The sequence below is a fragment of the Eurosta solidaginis genome, chromosome 4, assembly GCF_040869045.1.
Source record: "Eurosta solidaginis isolate ZX-2024a chromosome 4, ASM4086904v1, whole genome shotgun sequence".
NCBI lineage: Eukaryota > Metazoa > Arthropoda > Insecta > Diptera > Tephritidae > Eurosta > Eurosta solidaginis.
The window spans coordinates 188,937,854-188,960,517 of record NC_090322.1 but is presented as its reverse complement, the minus strand read 5'-3'; the positions used below and the strand labels follow the sequence as shown (position 1 = coordinate 188,960,517).

The window sequence follows — 22,664 nt, the reverse complement described above, 5'->3', positions numbered from 1 at the left end:
TCCACTTCCACGCCATGAGCTTTGTATGCGGGCTTACTCAAAAGCGACGCTGTTTCTTGAGTCAGTGCATAGGATATCGTTTCTGCGAATGTGGGTTTTGGGTTTGCATATGTCGCTGGCTTCATTTCTACGTCTCGTATGCCATTTATAAAACTCTGGATTTTTACCCTCTCGGTGTACTCCACGGGTGCGTCCGCATTTGCCAAATGTGCCAACCTTTCAACATCCGAGGCAAACTCCTGCAAAGTCTCATTCGCTCTTTGGTGACGGTTTTGCAACTCAATTTGGAATATCTGTTTTCTATGCTCGCTTCCATAACGTCTCTCGACAGCGGCCATCAATGCTTCATAGCTTTTCCGTTTGTACTCTGGAATAGTCTGTAAGATTTCGGTAGCTGGTCCTTTCAATGCTACGAAGAGTGCAGCAACTTTATCTTCAGCATTCCAGTTGTTCACTGTTGCGGTCTTCTCAAATTGTAGCTTAAAGACCTGGAAAGGAATAGAACCGTCAAAGGATGGTGTTTTTACCTTTGGATTACTCGCTGAAACTGCTGGGCGGTTTAGTTGCAACTCCTGTATACGATCTTTCAAAGCATCTATCTCGGCCTCCATTGTATCTTGTCGTTCATTAAAAGCCTCCAGCTGCGATGAGACTTTTGTTTCCTGTGCCTCCAGCTTCGTTGAGATACGCTCTTCCTGTGCTTCGAGTTGTAATGTTATGCGTGCCTCTTGCTCTCTTAATTGTTCTGCAATTTGTGACGCCATGTGTGTTTTCTGTTCACCCAATTGTGCTTCAATCTTTGATGTGATGCGTGTCTCCTGCGATTCCAGTTGGGATGACATTTGTGACGACATTTCTGAAATACGCGTTTCTTGTGCTTCGATCTTCCATGTTATTTCTGACGACATTTCTGCAATATGTGTCTTCTGTTCTTCCAGTTGAGATGACATTTGCGACGACATGGATGTTACTGTCGATGTTTGTGCGGATATTGCAGCCAAAATCATGTTCAAGTCTGTGCTCGTAACTGTCTGCGATGTTTCGTTTTTCTCTTCAATTTTGGTTGTTGTCTCGTCCCTATCAGGATTAAAGACATACTCGTCCACATCAATTCCTTGCGACTCCATTACCTCTCGTAGCCATGCTTGAAGTTCGATTTTATTGCCGGTTGTATTCAATCCACGGTTCCCCAACTCCTTTTTCAGTTGCTGGATCCTCAATTCACTCAACTTTGCCATGGCCTTGTTGTCCTCTGGAATTTATTCAACAATTCCTCTTCTGACACCAATTATAACGAATTTACTTGCAAATCCTCTTATTTGCCCTTCTGCTAAGTTCGAATCACTAAACTGTTGAATAAATAACTCCAATATTGAATAATGGAAAAATGACCTTTATTAAAGTGCTTCACAATAACACTTCTACTTGCAACTAGCTTGCTTAACAACCAAACTGATTGATAGCTCAAATGAAACTCTCTCTTCTCCTCTACTGTCGCGCCTTTTATACTTTTTGATTTCTCATTGCATACTTCCAGACTTTTCCATTCTAGAACTTACTAGTTAGTTTCAGCTACAAAATCGCCAGCCACAACTACGTTTATAACTTCTCATTTGAGTAATACTTGCACAAATTATTGCCCTCTCTTGTGACAACTCAGATAAGATATATGCATGTGTTTGTGCATTGGTTCTCCGCTGCTCGTATACGTACATATGTGCAGACGCAATTATTGATTCGTTTATGTAGATACATAATGATTGAATTATTGATGTGAATTCACGTCACTGCTTAGCATCGGCCTGGAGATGGCAGTACCCCTTAGTGTTGCTAATATTCGTACCATTATTTATTTTAATTTTAATTTCTTGGACGTTAGGGCAGTGCACTGTCCTCAAGTGGCCCAAAGAAACCAGGTTAATTCTGCTCATGTATCCACTCCCTGCAGTACTGCAGTTGATTATAAAGCGATTAAGTCGCTACATGGCTGTCTCCTGATCGAAATACTCGCAATCAGATCGATCACGTTGTGATAGACGGACGGCATGCCTCCAGTGTTTTAGATGTGCGAACGATCCGAGGACCTAACATCGATTCGGACCATTATCTCGTTGCAGCCAAAATACGCACCCGCCTCAACGCGGCTAAAAACAAGGAACAAAAAACACAAGGAAAGCTAGACGTCGAAAAGCTTCAATCACAACAGACTGCCAATGATTTCGCAACTCGACTCTCACACCTGCTCTCTAAGGGCACAACTCATCCTGAAGGAATACAGGAGCAGTGGGAGCATATCTCCAAAGCACTTCATACTGCCGCCGAGGAAAAAATTGGTTACCGGCGGCCACGAAAAAACAACTGGTATGATGAAGAATGCCGCGTTGCAACCGAAAGAAAAGACGCTGCCTACAGGGCTACGTTAAAAGCGAGCGCGACAAGAGGAGTGTGTGAACGCTATCGTGAGTTGAAAAGGGAGCGAGACGCCTTTTCACGAAGAAAAAAGCAGAAGCAGAAAGGCGTGAGTGCGAGGAGCTTGAGCTGCTAGCCACCAGGAATAACGCCCGAAAATTCTACCAAAAAATACGGCGACAGACGGAAGGTTTTAAGACCGGGGCAAACTCCTGTAGGAATGAAAACGGCGACCTTGTAACTGATGTCCAGAGAGTGCTTAGATTATGGAGGGATCACTTCTCTGTTCTCCTAAATGGAGGCAGCAATTCACCGCGCAGAGATGAAGAACCCGATCCCGCCCGGTTATGACGAAGTTAGAAAAACAACAAGGCCGTGGGCGCTGATGGATTGCCTGCGGAGATATTCAAGTACGGCGGCGAGGAGTTGGTAAGGCGCATGCAGCAGCTTCTTAGCAAAATATGGGCGGACGAAAGCATGCCCGACGGTTGGAATCTAAGTGTTCTTTGCCCAGTCCACAAGAAGGGGGATACTGCAAAATGCACCAGCTATCGTGGAATCAGCCTTCTTAATATCGCATATAAGGTCCTTTCAAGTGTATTGTGCGAAAGATTGAAGCCCACCGTGAACCGGCTGATTGGACCTTATCAGTGCGGCTTCAGACCTGGTAAATCTACCATCGACCAGATTTTCACAATGCGCCAAATCTTGGAAAAAACCCGTGAAAAGAGAATCGACACACATCACCTCTTCGTCGACTTTAAAGCCGCCTTCGACAGCACGAAAAGGAACTGCCTATATGCCGCTATGTCTGAATTTGGTTTCCCCGCAAAACTTATACGGCTGTGCAAAATGACGTTGAGCAACACCATCAGCTCAGTCAGAATTGGGAAGGACCTCTCCGAGCCGTTCGAAACTAAACGAGGTTTCAGACAGGGTGACCCCCTATCGTGCGATTTCTTTAATTTGATGCTGGAGAAAATTATACTAGCTGCAGAACTTAACCGCACTGGAACAATATACTATAAAAGCGTGCAATTACTGGCATATGCTGATGACATTGATATCATCGGCCTAAACACCCGCGCTGTTAGTTCTGCTTACTCCAAGCTGGAAAAAGAAGCGGTAAAGATGGGTTTGATGGTGAACGAGGACAAAACGAAGTACCTGCTGTCATCGAGCAAAGAGTCAGCGCATATGCGCCTTGGCAACCACGCTACTGTTGGCAGTCATAATTTCGAAATAGTAAAAGACTTCGTTTATTTGGGAACCAGCATCAACACTAGCAACAACATCAGCACTGAAATCCAGCGAAGAATCAATCTTGCCAATAAATGCTACTTTGGACTAGGTAGGCAATTGAAAAGTAAAGTCCTCTCTCGGCGAACGAAAATCATACTCTACAAGTCACTTATCGTACCCGTCCTGCTATATGGGGCAGAAGCATGGACCATGACAACAGCAGATGAAGCGGCTTTGGGAGTGTTCGAGAGAAAAGTTCTTCGAAAGATTTATGGACCTCTACGCGTTGGCGATGGCGAGTACCGAAGAAGATTTAATGATGAGCTGTACGAGCTATACGCAGACATCAACATAGTCCAGCGAATTAAAACGCAGCGGCTGCGCTGGCTAGGCCATGTTATGCGAATGAAAGATGATGCTCCGGCCAAGAAAGTGTTTCTATCGAAACCCGCCTATGGAAGCAGAGGTAGAGGGCGGCCCCCACTCCGTTGGAAGGACCAGGTGGAAAACGATTTAAACTCCCTTGGTTTGACCAATTGGCGCCGGTTGGCGGAGCGAAGGAGCGACTGGCGCGCCTTGTTGGACGGCCATAACCGTTTAGACGGTTAAGCGCCAATTAAGTAAGTAAGTAGTAAGTCGCTACTCACAACAGTCTAACAATTTATGTATCTACACATTAGGGGAACTAAATTCCTCATGGAAGGCTCCTCTCCTAAAACTCTACGTAACATGATCTGCGTTTTCCAATCAGGTGGGATAGCGTGGACGGAAAGAATCGTTGTCTCATAATCTACGTGAGGTGGTAGTTAATTTTTGTCTTTCCGCTCATACCATTCAGCTATATTCGGAACTAACAGCACACTTTCTTCGATCCTTCCCACCGTTCTTGCTGCCTAGCTATTGTTCGTGACCTTACGATTTTCTTGGCATCTTCAGATGGTCGGCCAATTTCAATGCCATAAAGATCGGCCATTTTACTGGAGATAAAACAAGGATCGCCTCGTGAGATACCCGTCTCGGTAAGCACATGCTATTCTAATAGATATAATACTGTGACAATTTTAGTGCAAATCCTCTTATTTGCAAGCTTCTGCTAGCCTTTAAATCACTAAACTGTTGAATAAATAACTCCACTATTCAATAATACAAAATGGCCTTTATGAAAGTTCTACACAATAACACTACTATTGCTCGCTAGATAGCGTCTTAAATCAAACTGATTGTCGCACCTCTACTGTTGCTGCTTTTATACTGTGCGGTTTCCTCGTTGACATATTTCTAGGCGCTTCCATTTCCAGAACTTACTAGTTAGTTATCAGCTATAAAATTACTCGGCTGTAACTACAGATGCATGACTTTATAGCTTCTCTCATACCCCATGCGCGTGTATATGTGACCGACACTTGCACAATCATTGCATACTTTCGGGAGTATCTCAGATATATGCATGCGGTTGTGCATTGCTTCCCTCTGCGTGTGCGTACATATGTGTAGACATAATGATTGTTTTATTGATGTGCATACAAGTCACTGCTTAGCATCGGCTTAGAGATGATATCCCTTAGTGCAGCTAATATTCATCACAATACGGTAAGTTGCTAGCATATCTTTTTGGTAGGTCATTTACGATCCGTGTCATAATGATGCTGCATATAATATTATTGAGTTAGCTATGTTGGGTAACAACTGACGGGTAGCTTTGTCTGCGCCGCCGATGTTGGGTACAATTCGCGTTTGTGCTCCATTAATTCTACAAACTTTCTCTTCCACAGTATTTTAAATACTTTTTCCTCAAAAATTTTAAATGTTTCGTTAAAATTCTTAATCAAGAGTTCAATTTTTAGGTATGCTTGTATACATATATGCATATACTTGTGTTTTTAAACTAACAATATTTAGTCCATCCATATATAAGAAAGGATGTGCATTTTTTGGTATGCAGCTTATGGACTCCGAAACCAGTCCGCCGAATTTATACAAATTGGCAGGATAGCTTGACAGCAACCCAAAAATGTTTGATGTGAAGTTTCTTTTCGGGAGGTGGACCACGGACCGACCTATTCGAACAAGTTCTATTCATACTTCGATTTGTCTGAATTTTTATATATTGGTAGCTCTTTTTATCATAAGATACATATAACTATTTTTGAATGCCAAAGAAGTATAACTTCTCACTCGCTTACATGAGTACACACACCCATTTTTTTTTTACCATACAAGAAATAAGTTTGTCGTATTTAATTTTCCACTGTTTTTACGTTACGCTTTTAAATCATCTTTTTTTCGCTGGCATGACAAATTAAAATTTTAAGTAATGTCATATCCCGCTCATATTCGTGCCAACAAAAACTGGGGACGATGCGAAATATAAATAAAAAAAAATTTACTGGTATTATTTACTTAATGTCTGTCATAATAATGTGCAGCTGTGCTGTTTTATCCATTTTATCTTTCATTATTTAATTTTTTGCGTGCTTCTGGTAATTGTTTCATTTATTAAATGCGATTTTAGTTGTTCGTCGGCCTCGAAGAGTTGAATTACTTTTGATGAATTGTGGTCACTTGATATATTTTTGTTTTTTTTTTGTTTTTGCCTACTAAGAGGCTAAATGAGCACATTTACATGTAAAAAAGAAGCTTATTATTCCTATGAGGAGTGATGGCCGCATTGTTTTCCGTCTCCATAAATTGCGAGCGATTTGTTATTCTTTTGTTATATACTATATACTTAGATTTAGCCAGTACTTTCATTAAGTTTCGCATAAGTAGTAGTTAATGAAACTAAAAAGCATGGCAGTATATAACAGAGCAAAAAATATCTAATGCTTATGAAATATTTATGCACTTCTGTACATAAAAATAGCACAAAATTAAAAAAAGCGGGCATGGCAATCAGCTGATTTTACTTGTTTTTAACCAGTCTATAGTTAAGAGCGAACACAACACTTTGCCTAATTTCATTTGCTATCTTCAAACGAGTTTTCACTAAATATTTTAAGAATTTTTTAATACATTTATTGATTACCTCCGAACTGGTGCTAAGCGGATACAGAGAGGGACAGTTGGTAGCCACACGTCGACGGCAACGATTATTTCACAACCACCCAAGACTCACACATTAATAGTCAAAGCTCACTAAACAAATTTATTTGGAAATATTTTACTTGATTATTGAAAAGGATATATTTTATATTATAAAAGAAAAATAAAAATAAAATGTTTTAAATATATTAAAGTGGTGTCCCCACATTGACAGAGTGGCCATATATGGATAGTATTTTTTTTAAACTGGTTTAAAAATCCATATCAAAGGCTTTTCTGCTGCCCCCAGCTTCTGTTTTGCCACTAGTTAACATTTTTTACGTCGATCATGTATTATATTTGTATAACTTAGAGTAAAGTTACTATTAGCTTTTTTTTTTACATCTATATACCTTTACGTTTTATATGGAGTGCTAAGCGTCAAACTTTTCTATTCTTCTGAAATTGCTGCGCATACAATTAGTACTACTAAATTTCAATACGCATTTTACTTAGATGCAACTGAAATATGTATTTATGTTTCACCTCTAAAAATGGTGTGTGTCCACTATTCATCGCAACCGATTCAGCTATATGTTATACACTATGGCCACCAGAGGTTTTTGCATGCGCTTTGCGGTACAATATGTTCTGTAGCTAGTTGCCGCTAGATGGGTCTCCTAAGCATTATCTAAGTGACGATAAGCGTTTTTTTACGCGTAAGCGTAGACGTATATATGTGTAAAAAAACAAGGCTTTTAGTGAAGTATTTGATTTTTGATTTGGGCTCTTCATGTCGGGCTTGGACCGAGGTTTCTGCTATGGGCTGCATCTGAGATAATAGATCTTATTATGAGCATCTTACGATTTTCGATCTTTGGTGTCTATGGACCATTGCAAATCAAATTTCAACTTCGTATTATAACAGTTCATCGTTTTCGAAATTTTCGTTGTGTATCTAATTTTGAATCTGAGCTGAGTTTTTTGTCGACGCTGCATCTCAAGAAAATTGTTTAAGATGTTAGTTTTTTGTATTTGTCTTCTACTTTTTTACTACCGAATAGTAATTTAAAATTATTTGCATTGCTTTTATATTGGTCCAGGATTGTGAGTACAAAGGAAGAGTTTGAAAGACTGATTTAAATAATGGAACAAAATCGATACAAGTACCTTCTCGTTTCCCTGAACACAAAATCTGTGAAATGTTGCCAATTTTTAATTGTTTGGAATAGTTTTGGCTTTTATGAAGATCATCTGTATTGGACAGAAAGTCAATGAACGCTTCATTAGTCTGTCTGAAGTTATGAATAAATCTATGTATAAACAAAATTTATAATTGTAACACATTTAACAATTAGTTAAAGAGCTTACTTACGAGGTGAAGCTAATTTAATTTTCTACCTCTGGCTAGCTCTTCATCTTACCAATCGTCAAACCACAATTTCCGCGTAGTTTGCACACAAGAAGTAGTTTTTCTTACTTATTTTATTTGACAGCGTGGAACTTTTTTTATTTGAGGCTAGAAGAAAACTAAGAAATTTAAACTTGTTGATTTTTCGAATTTCCGCTATAGGATTTTGGAAATCGATTAACATTTTAAAAGGTTAATGACGATTTTTCAACTAATAATATAAGTAAATACAACTGGTAAAACCTGTTGTTAAATGCTGCTATTTTTGTGCACACAGGTGTTTACACGTACTTATATGTATGTTGGAAGAATATGAGTAAACAATCCAATCTGCTGGGCGAGTATCACCATTTCGCAACCAAACCCAACAGCGAGCTATATTAGCAAGGATGATGGCTTTTGGAAGCATAAAAGAAGTGCAAGGCTTTCTCCACTTGAACTTTCCAACGCGGTGAGAGTCTTCCACTTATTCTTCTTCTTCTGGTAGCTATGCACAAAGCCGCTTCTGAAGGCTGTTTTGGATTTTTTCCATAAGGCGCATAATTTTATTTTTTATATGGAAGAAAATCTATATACATACCTTTCTGAAAAAAAAGTATTTAACTTGTAATTTGTTATACTAAAATTTATTGAGCTAAACAACAGAATAGGTTAGGTTGAGATTGTTTCCCGAGGGCACACCTAGGCTAGTGATATTAAGTCAGTTTGATACCACGGAAATACATCATTACATTTCCCCTTCGAACCATTTTGAGGACGTGATAAAAGCTACCAGGTCCTTGATGTCATGTTCCACAACCTGGCTCAGATTATATAGAAATGGAAAACCCAGAATGCGGTGCTGTGCTCCGTTTAGTGCCGTGCAGTTGCAGATGAGGTGAGTTACCGTTTCCTTCTCCTCATCCTCTTTACAGCTCCTGCAGCATCGACGGTAAGGCGCTCCTAAACTTTTTACATGTCTACCTATAAAGCAATAACCATTTAGTGTCCACACAAGTGTGAAAATTTTATCCCTAATTAGGTTGTACACGTGAGGAGATCTTTTAGGATCCCATTTTGGCGAGGTTTCCTTCGATGTTCCACACCCGGGAAGAATCTGCCTGGTTGTACCCAGCCTAGCGACTTCATCTGTAATGCAAAATTGTATCTGTTTAGTATACTAGAGTGTCCTGTGGTCTTGTTGTGCGAACGAGACAACTCCCTTAGGCGCAAGGCTGACGTTTCCGCCGCTCGGTAAGCAGCTAGATCCAATAGGAGGATGTCAAAAAAAATGCATATTCAAAAAAAATTATAAATAATATGTTCGAAAAAATTATGAAGACTTCTCAAATTCTCGAAAGCATTGTTTACTATATAGTTTGATAGGTTGAATAAAGGTTATGCAGCGACTTGATTAGAAGGCAGTAAAAGAAGGCAGTCGAATGGAGTGGAATGAAGAACAGCAGGAAGAACAGAGTTGCATTGCTTCAATATACCTTCAACATTAGTATCAATATTACAGATAAAATTAAAAAAACCCTAAATAATTTAATATAAGTAAAAATGTTCTCTTCACTGCTGCAAATAAGGTGACCCATATGCTATATATTCTAAAATTACCAAAGTTACTTAACCTTAGCCGGCGAAGAATTGTTTCAACAACAACATCAAGCCCTTTGAGCATAATGTGAGCTAGGTCGTATATATTTCGTCGTTATTACCCGTAATTTCAGCAAAAATTAACCACCGTTGGCACTATTTAAAGAAAAATAACGATTGGTTTTATACTAAATCTGCAGTCCGGAGCAAGCAAAAGGAGGTATGGTTCATTCCTCCAAAAGGTGTAGCTCAGATAAAAACTAGATTTAAATGAAGGAAATCACTTGTGAAGCAGATAAACCATTTCTCTAGGTATCCTATTTTATTACCCCTTTTAGGTTTATCAAAGACAAAATAAATATTTACAGCTAAGCAGTCAGTTGAAATTTATTCACATATTAGCATTGCTTTTTTTTACATATTTATGTTATGCACTTAAACTTTATATGGACTGCTTAGTGCATTAATTTATCCACACCTTTGAAATTGTTGCGCAGGAAATTATTATCTCTACACTATAATCCACTTCTTTGAGCGAGAATTGTGTTTGTCCACGATTCATCGCAAACCGATTCATCTATAGTGTATACATTATGACCAACGGAGGTGCGTGTCTCCACTATTAAGTACAACCAATTTGTAGCGAGTTATTTAACCACTGCAGCGAGTTTTCAATAATTTCAGCTAGATGGGTTTCCTAAACATTACCTAAAGCTGGAGACATTGGTGCTTTATCGGTAACCGTATCGGTAACCTTTTCACAGCTGATTCGATCAACCTTATGAGAATCAATGCAATCGATTATTGGTGCCGCTAAGGTCGTAACCGTATCATAGCCAACCAATTGGGTTTTGGTTTACCGTCGTAATGATAAACAGCTGATTACGTTAGGGATACGGATACAGCGATACGACATACGGCACCAATGACTCCGGCTTAAGTGATGATAAGCGCCTTTTTTTACCCGCAAATGAAGATGTATATACATTTGAGGTTTTCTATTTGTTTTTGTTTTTTATTGAATATACAAGTTATGTTAGGGAGTTTTGAAAAATTTACTTCAAATTTTACTTCATCTGAAATCGGACTTACATAGGCAGGTGGTTTTGCAGTCTCACCCGTCACTTCTATAAAATAGTAATTTTTGGTGTAAATTACACACCACCTTCATAAACTTCGTATCAAATTAGTATTCGCCGTTAAGTGAAAAAATTTCAAATCTTCTATAATTACTGCTTTAAGAAAAATAACTAAAAATTTGAGTCAAAGTGGAGTCAAAATGTCCCACCCCTCACTATGGAATACCCCATATATATAATTGTAATATTGGGAGAGAAGCTCGGCTTAAAATCTCTCCGGAGAATGAGGTTCCTTAAATTTATTTATTTACATACATATATATCGGTGAACTCCTATCGGCATGTGGGACACAAAGCTGTTTTACACCACACCAATACAGGTATAGGTGCTACGCTAAGGCCACCTGTCTCCGCGCTCTGTATTATGACTAAAAAGGTATGAAAATAACTAAGAGATATTTCGAACCTTGGCATAGACTTAATTATTAAATGTGACAAAGGGCTAAATTTCCACCATGCATTCAGTATTGTTGCGGCCCCTTACTTGCGGGTATATTTATTTACATATTTTACAAGCACACTTTAATTCAATGCTTTATTTATATCCTACCTACCTTCACTATTTCGCTCCAAATATATTTTGTCCGCATTTGAACCAAGTTTTTGCATATTATTTCCCTCCGTGCCGCTGTTACCAGTCAGCAATCCACCATTATCCATCACAGTTACGCCATGTTTTATAACCTCTGTGTATTTGCTGCTAATATCGACACCACCACTACCACCACTTCCTTTACCCTCCAGCACATCACCATTTGCATTTTTCTTTTGTAAATGATTTTTATAATTCCCCACAGCATCATCCGTACCAAGCACCACATCTGTGCCACCTGCCAACGTAGTAGTCGTCGTCATTGTAGTTTGATGACCATCCATGCCGGGAGATATCTGACCTACACCATCAAGATGATGATGATGGTGTCGACGATGTATGGGAGACATTGCTTTAAAACGTTTATAAATACAGCAGGTGATAAGTCCTAGCAATGCCGAGACACTAAGTAAACCTAGAGCCATAAGAGCAATCGCAGCAGCTAAATTGTCTTTAAGCAGTAAATCGCGTGAGCCTGGACGCTGTAGTAACAAACTCATTTGCACCGCATCTTTGCCACCTGCATTTTCTGCAGTGCATGTGTACACGCCTTCGTCACTCTTCTCGGCATTCGTAATTGTCAGGCGCGATACAAAAAGATCGCGGCCAAACTCTTTCTCTTTCGTTTGCTCATCGCGCAACAGCTGAATGTGTACGCGTTGCGCTTGACCACTGCCACAGCAACTTATACCGCTAGAGCTGCCTGTAGTCACTGTGTTCGCAGCGGAGGCTATGCCAGCGCTGCCAATACTGCTGGTCGATGCGCGATATTGTTGTTTATTGTAATCCCATGCGATGAGCGTATTCGGTGAAGCATGTACGCGGCATACTAACGTTACATTCTCTTTTGACGTATTTATGGAAGTACCACGCGCTGGAAAAATAATACGCGGCTTACAAGCGAAGGCCTCCGGTTGATCCTCCACCCAAAGCATACCGCGCAAATGCACTGGGTAGTAGCAGGCCGTAGGTGGCGTATACAAATTACGTTTCAATACAAAGTCACGGAATATTTGCAGCTCACAAGTACAGTTCCACGGATTCGAATCGAGCGAGAGAGCTGTCAAACGCTTGAGCGTTTCAAATGACTCCTTATGCAGAAAACTCAAACGATTGCCATCTAAATAGATTTGTGAGAGTAGCGGTACATTGCCGAATGCTTGCTGACCGATGCGCATCAAACGATTATGCTTCAGCTCAACCTTGTGCAAGTACTTAAGATTCTGGAAGACACCATCAGCGAGCGTTTCCAATAGATTACCATTTAGTACAATTGCGCGCACTTTTATGAGGCGCGAAAATACATTGGCCTGCAGCGCACGCAGTAAATTGTTAGAAAAGTCCACCTCTATGAGTATCTCGAGTTGTGTAAAAGTGCGCGGATCAATCTGTTGCAGTGACGCATTGCGCACGAAAAGTTTATGCAGATTATGTAAGTCAGCGTTAAGGAAAGCGTTTTGTTCGAGTATAGCAATACGATTGAATGATAGATCGAGCACTTGTACCTCGTTGTTCAAATTTTCAGGCACGGCATTTAGCGTCAGATTTTTACAATCAGCAGTTTTTTTGCCCGATTGCCATTTGCAGAGGCAATCACCACAATCCATGAGCCAATCGGCTTGCGCTTGTGGTGGCATTGCGCTACAAAGAAAAAGCAGTAAAATAAAGTGCGGCGCTATGTGGAGTTTTGTCACGGACGTATACGCAGAGCTACTTCTGCGAGTCGTGTTTAAGTCGTTGTATGCTGTTGATTTGAGAACTCTGCTCTTTCGTTTTTGTATCAAATCAGCTTCGAGTTGATAGTCGCGCTCACACGTGTTGCTCTTTTCACCACTACTTCTCTGTTGTTCAAGCTCACGCTCGTTGTGTTCTTCTTCCTGTTCTTTACTCACGCACCGCTCGTTGGTATTTTCTACTCGCTGCTTGATTTTTATTGTTTTGTTATCGTTCTCGTAATTTTTATAGCTGTTGCTCCAGTTTTCTTGTTGTTGCTGTTGTTTTTGCTTTCGTTTTTGGCGTTTATTGCCTTGCAAACGCATGTTTCCTCTGCTTGCACATTCGTTTCAATTTCACACACACACAAGCTCAGCAGAAATACTTGGTACAAGCGGTTCGCATTTTCAACAACAACAACATTTTACTAGCTCAGCTGGCGTATACGTGCGGCAAAAAAAATGATAGAAAATGCGTGCCACAGGTATGATATCATTGTTTGCTCCTAAGTCAAGAAGGCGTGGTTGACTTTATTTTTTGCCTTAAAGGGTTTTTGTAGTCGGTCCTTTGTTGAATTAGAGCTGATGTTATCTGCATTTGTTTTATGCTTCTGTATATTTACCGCTTTTAATTAACTTTTTGTTGGGGTTAGTAAAACCATTATTCCAAGAACTAAAACTTTAATCAGTCGATATTTAAGATTAGCTGTTTTGCATAATATTTGGTCTTTCTCGCCATCATTACAACTCTTTAATCAAATGTACAGTTTCTGAAAATAAATTAAGAGTAATAGGAAATTTATTTATAATTAGTTTTAGGGGGAGGATTCGGAAGCGTGTCAGTGAACCCATTTTTACTAATTTGTATTCTAAATTATATCGTATATGAGTACACTTGCGAGTAAAAAATAGCAAACAAGATATCTTTGATGAAATTTCCATTATATCATCGAAGAAATTCAAAAGTTAAAAATTTACTGAAAAGCGCCTTTTCGCATTTAAAAGCCTAAATATCTGAAAAACTCGAGCAACCCAGATTGGTGTTGAAAATGGGTGACACCGAACGATAAATCCGCATACTTTTTCGATATCGCATATTTCGATAATTTTTTACTAAGACCGATAAGGTGAAGATACTTAAAAGCGGATGGGCTATATAACAAGACTGGCCTTTACTCGCGGCCCCGTCCGCAAGGAGAAATTTAAATATATGGGCTATTCGCGTTAGCCTGCTTATCAAGTTATCTGTTTAAAATTTTGTTTTCTGTCTAATGCATTTTATTTTTTTAATTGAGTAAAAAAAAGAACTAAATGAGCTGATAACCTGAAAGGATCCAAAATGATCCCGAAATTATCCAGAAAAAGCTACGAAATTACCCCCACGCTATCGCGGACGGATACCGAAAACCATCCAGAAATGCCCCGAAAAGGTCTCCAAAAGTTCCCGGAATAGTCCCAAAAAAACCAGAAATGACAACGACACGATTCTAGACGTATCCAGAGAACCACACAGAAATGATGCCTCAAGGTGTGCCAAAATGATCCCGAAAAGGTTCCGAAATGACCATATCTGGCTCCCGGGCGGATCTCAAAAACCATCCAGAAAATATCCAGGAAGGGTCCCTAAATTATCCCGACATACTCCAGAAAAAGTTCCGAAATGGCTCCGAGGGGATCCACGACGGATCGCGAAAACCATACAGAAATGAACCCGGAAGGGTCCCAAAATGATCCCGAAATAGTCCGGAAATGACCCAAATGGGATCCCGCACAGATCCAGAAATGATCCCGGAAGGGTCCAAAAACTATCCCGGAAAAGTAACAAAAAATCCCGAAATGGCTCCTACGGCATCCCGGACGGATCCAGAAATGATCTCGGAAGGGTCCCCAAATGATCCCAAAATGGTCTCGAAATGACCCTGATGGATCCGGCAAACCATCAAGAAATTATGCCGGAAGGGTCCCCAAATGATCCCGAAATATAACAGAAAAAGTCACGAAACGACCCCTAGAGGATCCCCAAATGATCCCGTATTAGCCCCGAAAAGGTCCCGAAATAACCCCGACGGGATCCCGGACAAATCCCGAAAACCATCCAGAAATGATCCCGGAAGGGTCTCCATATGAGGTGAAGCTAATTATAAAACCATGTTAAAAAGGCAGCAGGCGCAGGAGCGAATGACAACTTACATAGAAACTTACAGTTAAAGTTAATAAAAGCGTGCTAATAAAAACAATTGAAGGAGGGCGGATGGCGGGGGTAAAAGGAGAGGACCACTGATCGTTCCTCCAAAATTGTTTAGATCTCGATCTGTATGTGCCAGATACCAAAAACTATTGATTTAGGAGAAAATTTATATTGAGTTATAACAATTTATAGATTTTACACCAGAGTGGGGATAAAGGGGGGAAGGGGCGGAAGGTGTCACTGCTTACTTTGTAAGCCCTCGACTTATTTGACTCCTTGAGTCGGTGATATTGGTGAAGGCCAGTATACGTAAAATTATAATGTGTAAAAATTATTAAAAAGTAATTGCTCGAAGAGGTCGTGGGACCCCCACCCCTCTTTCCATGTGCAAAAAAAATTTCGCTAGTAGACTAATGTCTGTGTCCCATATTTCATCAAAATCCGTGAAGCCATTCTGGCGTGATTCAGTCGCAAAGACGAAAAAATATAATAATTAAATTATAACTGATCCTAGGGGGCGGCGACCACGCCCCTTTTCAAAAATATATAGCTAGTAGATCCTTCTAGACTATTGGCTATATGTGTGCAAAATTTCATCCAAATCGGTCCAGCCGTTCTTGCGTGATTGAGTCACAAAGACAAACGTCTGGACAAACATCCAAACATCCAAACATCTAAACATCCAAACATCCAAACTTTCCCATTTATAATATACTAGCCTTTACCCGCGGCGCCGTCCGCAAGGAGAAAATTAAATATATGGGATATTCACGTTAGCCTGCTTATCAAGTTATCTGTTTAAAAAGATGTTTCTGTCCAATACATTTTATTTTTGTAATTGAGTAAAAAAAGAACTAAATGAGCTGATAACCTGACAGGATCCCCTAATGATCCCGAAATTATCCAGAAAAATCCACGAAATGACCCCGACGCTATCGCGGACAGATCCCGAAAACCATTAGAAATGCCACGGAAGGGTCTCCAAAAGTTCCCGGAATAGTCCCAAAAAACCCGAAATGACAACGACACGATTCTAGACTTATCCAGAGAATCGCAAAGAAATGATGCCTGAAGGGTACCAAAATGATCCCGAAATAGTCCCGAAAAAGTTCCGAAATGACCCTGACGGGCTCCCGGACGGTTCTCAAAAACCATCCAGAAAATATCCAGGAAGGGTCCTTAGGGGATCCACGACGGATCGCGAAAACCATACAGAAATGATTCCGGAAGGGTCCCAAAATGATCCCGTATTAGTCCCGAAAAAGTCCTGAAATGACCCCGACGGGATCCCAGACGGATTCCGAAAACTATCCAGAAATGATGCCGGAAAGGTCCTCAAATGATCCCCTAATAGTCCCGAAATGACCCTGACGGGATCTCGAACGGACTCCTAAATGACCCTGACGGGATCCCGGACAGATCTCGAAATCCATCCAGAAATGATCTTGGAAACCCAAAATAATCCCGAAACAATATCTGAAAAGTCCAGAAATTACCCCGACAGGATCCCTCACGGATCCCAAAAACTATCCAGAAATGATGCCGGAATGTCCTCAAAAGATCCCCTAATAGTCCCGAAATGACCGAAAACCATCCAGAAATTATGCCGGAAGGGACCCCAAATGATCCCGAATACCATACAGAAATGATGCCGGAAAATACCCCAAATAGTCCCAAAAAAGTTCCGAAATGACCCGGAAGGGATCCCGGACGGATCCCGAAAACCATCCAGAAATTATGCCGAAAGCGTCCCAAATGATCCCGTATTCGTCGAGAAAAATTCCCGAAATGACCCCGACGGAATCCCGGACGGATCCTCAAAACCATATAGAAATGATGCCGGAAGGTACCCCAAAGGATCCCGAAATAATTCCGTAATGAGCCTGACGGGATCCCGGACGGATCCCGAAAACCATCTAGAAATGATGCCGGAAGGTACCCCAAATGATCCCGAAATAGTCCCGAAATGACCCCGACGGGATCCCGGACGGATCCCGAAAACGATACAGAAATGATGCCGAAAGCGTCCCCAAATGATCCCGTATTAGTCGAGAAAAAGTCCCGAAATGACCCCGACTGGTTCCCGGACGGATCCCGAAAAGCATCCAGATATGATGCCGAAAGGGTCCCCAAATGATCCCGTATAAGTCGAGAAAAAGTCCCGAAATGACCAAGACGGGATCCCGGACGGATCCCGAAAACCATCCAGAAATGATGCCGAAAGCGTCCCCAAATGATCCCGTATTAGTCGAGAAAAAGTCCCGAAATGACCCCAAAGGGTTCCCGGACGGATCCCGAAAAGCATCCAGATAAGATGCCGAAAGGGTCGCCAAATGATCCCGTATTAGTCGAGAAAAAGTCCCGAAATGACCAAGACGGGATCCCGGACGGATCCCGAAAACCATCCAGAAATGATGCAGAAAGCGTCCCCAAATGATCCCGTATTAGTCGAGAAAAAGTCCCGAAATGACCCCGACGGGATCCCGGACGGATCCCGAAAACCATCTGGAAATGATGCCGGAAGGTACCCCAAATGATCCCGAAATAGTCCCGAAATGATCCCGACGGGATCCCGGACGGATCCCGAAAACCATCCAGAAATGATGCCGAAAGCGTCCCCAAATGATCCCGTATTAGTCGAGAAAAAGTCCCGAAATGACCCCGACGGGTTCCGGACGGATCCCGAAAACCATCGAGAAATGATGCCGAAAGGGTCCCCAAATGATCCCGTATAAGTCGAGAAAAAGTCCCGAAATGACCAAGACGGGATCCCGGACGGATCTCTAAAACCATCTAGCAATGATGCCGGAAGCTACCCCAAATGATCCCGTATTAGTCGAGAAAAAGTCCAGAAATGACCCCGACGGGATCCCTGATGGATCCCGAAAATCATCTAGAAATGATGCCGCAAGGTACCTCAAAGGAACCCGTATTAGTCGAGAAAAAGTCCCAAAATGACCCTGAAGGGATCCCGAACGGATCCCGAAAACCACACAGAAATGATGCCGAAAAGGTCCCCAAATGATCCCGTATTAGTCGAGAAAAAGTCCCGAAATGACCCCGACGGGATCCCGGACGGATCCCGAAAACCATTTAGAAATGATGCCGAAAGGGTGCCCAAATGATCACGTATTAGTCGAGAAAGGGCCCCGAAATGACCCTGACGGGATCCGGACGGAACCCGAAAACCATCCAGAAATGATGCCGAAAGGGTCCTCAAATGATCCCGTATCAGTCGAGAAAAAGTCCAGAAATGACCCCGACGAGAACCGGACGGATCCCGAAAACCATCCAGAAATGATGCCGAAAGGCTCCCCAAATGATCCCGTCTTAGTCGAGAAAAAGTTCCGAAATGACCCCGACGGGATCCCGGATGGATCCCGAAAACCGTCCAGAAATAATGCCGGAAGGGTCCCCAAATGATCGCGAAATAGTCCCGAAATGATCCCGGAATAGTCCCGAAAATGTCCCAAAATAATCCCGACGGAATCCCGGACGGATCCCGAAAACTATACACAAATGTTCCCGGAAGGGTCCCAAAATAATCCCGGAATAGTCCCGAAAAGGTCCAGAAATGACCCCGGCGGGATCGCGGACGGATCCCGAAAACCATCCAGAAATGATCCCTGAAGGGTCTCGAGATGACCCAAACGGGATTACAAATAGGGTGAAGATAATTATAAAACCATGTTAATAAGGCAACAGGCGCGTTGGAGCGAATGAAGAGTTACAAAGAAACATACAGGTAAAGCTAATAAAAGCGTGCTAATAAAAGCAATTGAAGGAGGGCGGATGGCGGGAGGAGGAGAGTACCACTGATCGTTTTTCCAAAATTGTTTAGATCTCGATCTGTATGAGCCAGATAAGAAAAATAATGATTTTAGGACAAAATTTACATTGAGTTATAACAATTTATAGATTTTGCACGAGGGGGGAAAGGGGGGGGGGGGGTGTATCACTGCTCACTTTGTAAGCCCTCGACTTATTTCACCCATTGAGTTTGTAATATTGGTGAAGGTCAGTATACGTAAAGTTATAATGTGTAAAAATTGTTAAAAAGTAATTATTCGAAGGGGTCGTGGGACCCCCTTCCCCCTTTCCATGTTCGAAAAAAATTTCGCCAGTAGCCTATTATCTCTGTCCCAAATTTCATCAAAATCCGTGAAGCCGTTCTGGCGTGATTCAATCGCAAAGACAAAAAAATATAATAATTAAATTATAGCTTTTCCTAGGGGGCGGAGACCACGCCCCTTTTGAAAAATATATAGCTAGTAGATCCTTCTAGACTATTGGCTATATGCATGCCAAATTTCATACAAATCCGTCCAGCCCTTCTTGCGTGATTGACTCACAAAGACAAACGTCTGGACAAACATCCAAACATCCAAACATCCAAACATCCAAACATCTAAACATCCAAACATCCAAACTTTGCCATTTATAATATATATTAGATATTAGATTAGATTTATAAACTTTGCTGTAAAATTTTGGAAAATGGGCGGGGCAGCGCTCACATTTAGAAGAAACATATAAAACTTTGCCAGCCGTAAATCGAAAGGTGTTGAAGACAGTTTCTTGTAAAAATTTACGAAATCGGTTGAAAATCCCACATTTTATATCAAGTCTGTTTTTGTTGTTGTTGTTGTAGTGATAAAGACAATCCCCGAAGGCCTTGTGTAGTGTTATCGATGTTGATAATCCCTTTCCAGATGCAGATCCGGTATGTTCCGGTAACAAGCACCATTACGGTACTAGACCGACCATCTCGGTAACATCTCGGTATGACCACATAAAACCTTCTAGGCCATACCGCCCTCCCATCCCCTAGATCCGTGAGAAACATGGGGTCACCAGAACCCCGGCTGTTAAAGAAGAGGGATTCGCCACGGGCAGGTGAGGTTGACAATTGGATTACAGAAGCTATATATTGCGCCGGAAACCCCTTGAATCAATTTGGTATATTAGTCGCCTCTTACGACAGGCATGCCTGCCGCGGGTATATTCAAAACTTTCTAACCTGCTGTAGAGAATACCAAGGCTATCGCCTGTTCTTCTGACATTCTGTTAACATAATAACTTGAGCAGAAAAAGAGATTTCCTTAGCAAATTAAGTACGAGGGCCTATCTTAATGTTTTGATAAAGGTCGAAATCGGATAATATTCACGTCTCCTTTTTCGATGTTGAACATTTCGAAAAATTAAAACAATTGGAAATGCATCAGCAAATATGGGTTAAGTGATGAGATTGATTTTATTTTATAATACATAAAAGAAATTTTGTAACATTTTGAAACATGGGCGCGGCGCAAAGCATTTTATAAAAAAGTCGTTCAAAAAGATACCAATTTTAAAGAGACTCGGAAAAATATTTTTGGATTTTGGTTGGACAGCAGTTTTTAGTCTGATGATAATTGCTTACGTATTGTAGTATAATAAATATTATAAGTAAGATTGAACTAGCCAGTCCGTGAGGACCCCACATAGACTAAATGAGTTCATAAAGTTACCAGGAATTTGTTTAAAGATCCAACGGAAAACCGTATCAAAAAATAGGAGCTATGTTATAAAATAACTCCGTTCTTTTGGCATGATGGTGCACGCCTTTCTTGCTTGGTTGATCATGTACAACCTTCGCCTTCTCATAGTCTTTTACAATCTAATTGGGACGTCTATCTAGTTCAGTTGGTCTATCATTCCCATCTATATTCATATGCCGTGGCACCCAGTAAACATATATGGTTTCTGTTAAAGATTTCATATCATTTAATCTTAGTGATATTTGATCTGCGTATATTCCTGATTTTTTAAAGAGATTTGAGATTACCATCTTTTTTTCATGTTTTAGGAGCCAGCCACTTTTTCGTTAAGGTAACTATCACCAAGTGATTACATCAAAGGAATTTAAATCGTTCTCCATCTGTGCCTTTCATCAGAGTGGAAGTCGCTCCATTCGTGTGCTTCCGTAGGCGGGTTCCGATAAAAAATACGTTGCTAGCCGGATCATTATCTTTTGTTCGCATAACACGGCTTCTAATCGCTGGAATTTATTAATGTCTTCTGAGGTGTCTCTTGGAGTGTTCGAGAGAAAAGTTCTCCGGAAGGAAAGATTTATGGTCCTGTGCGTGATTCCAATGGCGAGTACCACCGGAGGAGGTTTAATAACGAGCTTTAAGAGTTTATGCAGATGTGACGATAGTACAGCGAATAAGAACTCAAAAGCTTCGCTAGCTAGGCCATGTTATGCGAATGAAAGGAGACGCTCCGGCCAAGAAAGTATATCAGTCGACACCGCAGAGTAAGCGGTAAACCTCCTAAGACTGTATTGGGGGACGCAGGTGGAGAAAGACTTGTGCTCCTTGGTGCTCCCAACTGATAATATTGATGCCTGCGTAAAGCTCGTCCAGCTCATCATTACATCTTCTTTGGTTTTCGCCGTCGCCAATGCATAGAGGCTCGTTAATCTTTCGAGTAACTTTTCTCTCGAACACTCTCAAAGCCGCCACATAAGATAATGTCATGGTCTATCCCTCTGCATCATATACCAAGACAAAGACGATAAGTGACTTGTAGAACATAATTTTCGTTTGCCGAGAGAGAACTTTACTTTCCAATTGCCTATTCATTTATTGGCAAAAATGATTTTTCGCTGGATTTCCAAGCTTATGCTCGCTCCCAAATAAACTAGTCTGTTATTATTTCGAAATTATGGCCGCTAACAGTGGCGTGGTTTCCAACGCGCCAACGGGCTGAGTCCTTGCTCGGTGACAGCAAGTACTTTGTTTCGTCCTCATTTACCATCAAAATCATCTTTTTCTCTTCTTTTTCAGTTTGAAGTGCGCAGAACCTACAGCGCGGGTGTTCAGGTCAACGATATCATTGTCGTCAGAATATGCTAGTAATTACAAGCTTTTATAAAATATTGTTGCAGAGCTTTTAAGCCTAAAGAGAGCGGTTTCCGAATTTTCTTCAGCAACAAATTAAAAAAATAGCACGATAAGGGGTCACCCTGTCTGAAACCTCAGTTAGCCTTCAGCGGCTCGGAAAGATCCTTTCCAGTTCTGACTGAGCTGATGGTGTTCGCCAACATTATTTCACACAGCCGTATACGTTTTGCGGGAAAACTAAACTTAGACAAAGCGGCATATAGGCAGCTCCGTTTCGTCCTGTCGAAGACTGCTTTAAAAGGAGCTGATGTTTATAAATTCTTCTTTCGCGGGTTGTTGTCAAGATTTTTCTCATTGGTCTGGTCTGGTCTACTCGATGGTAGATTTATAAGGTCTGAAGCCTGACTAATAACTTCCACTCAGCGCCGTTTCACCGTGAGCTTCAATCTTTGGTACAATACGCTTAACAGGACCGTATACGCGAT

General features: G+C 41.1%; 1 protein-coding gene and 1 long non-coding RNA gene across 9 annotated transcripts in view; one reads left to right on the top strand and one right to left on the bottom strand.

The window, feature by feature from the left end:
• Positions 1-22,664, bottom strand: part of LOC137250787 (uncharacterized) — an 865,562-nt gene that overhangs the window by 53,454 nt on the left and 789,444 nt on the right. For all 8 annotated transcript variants that reach the window (XM_067784276.1, XM_067784274.1, XM_067784273.1 and 5 more), the window contains one exon: positions 11,355-13,874. In XM_067784276.1, the coding sequence (XP_067640377.1) occupies positions 11,355-13,431 (2,077 nt within the window). In that variant the 5' untranslated portion in view covers positions 13,432-13,874. The remainder of the gene's footprint in view (positions 1-11,354; positions 13,875-22,664) is intronic.
• The window catches only part of LOC137250794 (uncharacterized), a 195,319-nt gene that overhangs the window by 78,698 nt on the left and 93,957 nt on the right, over positions 1-22,664 (top strand). The window lies entirely within an intron of this gene.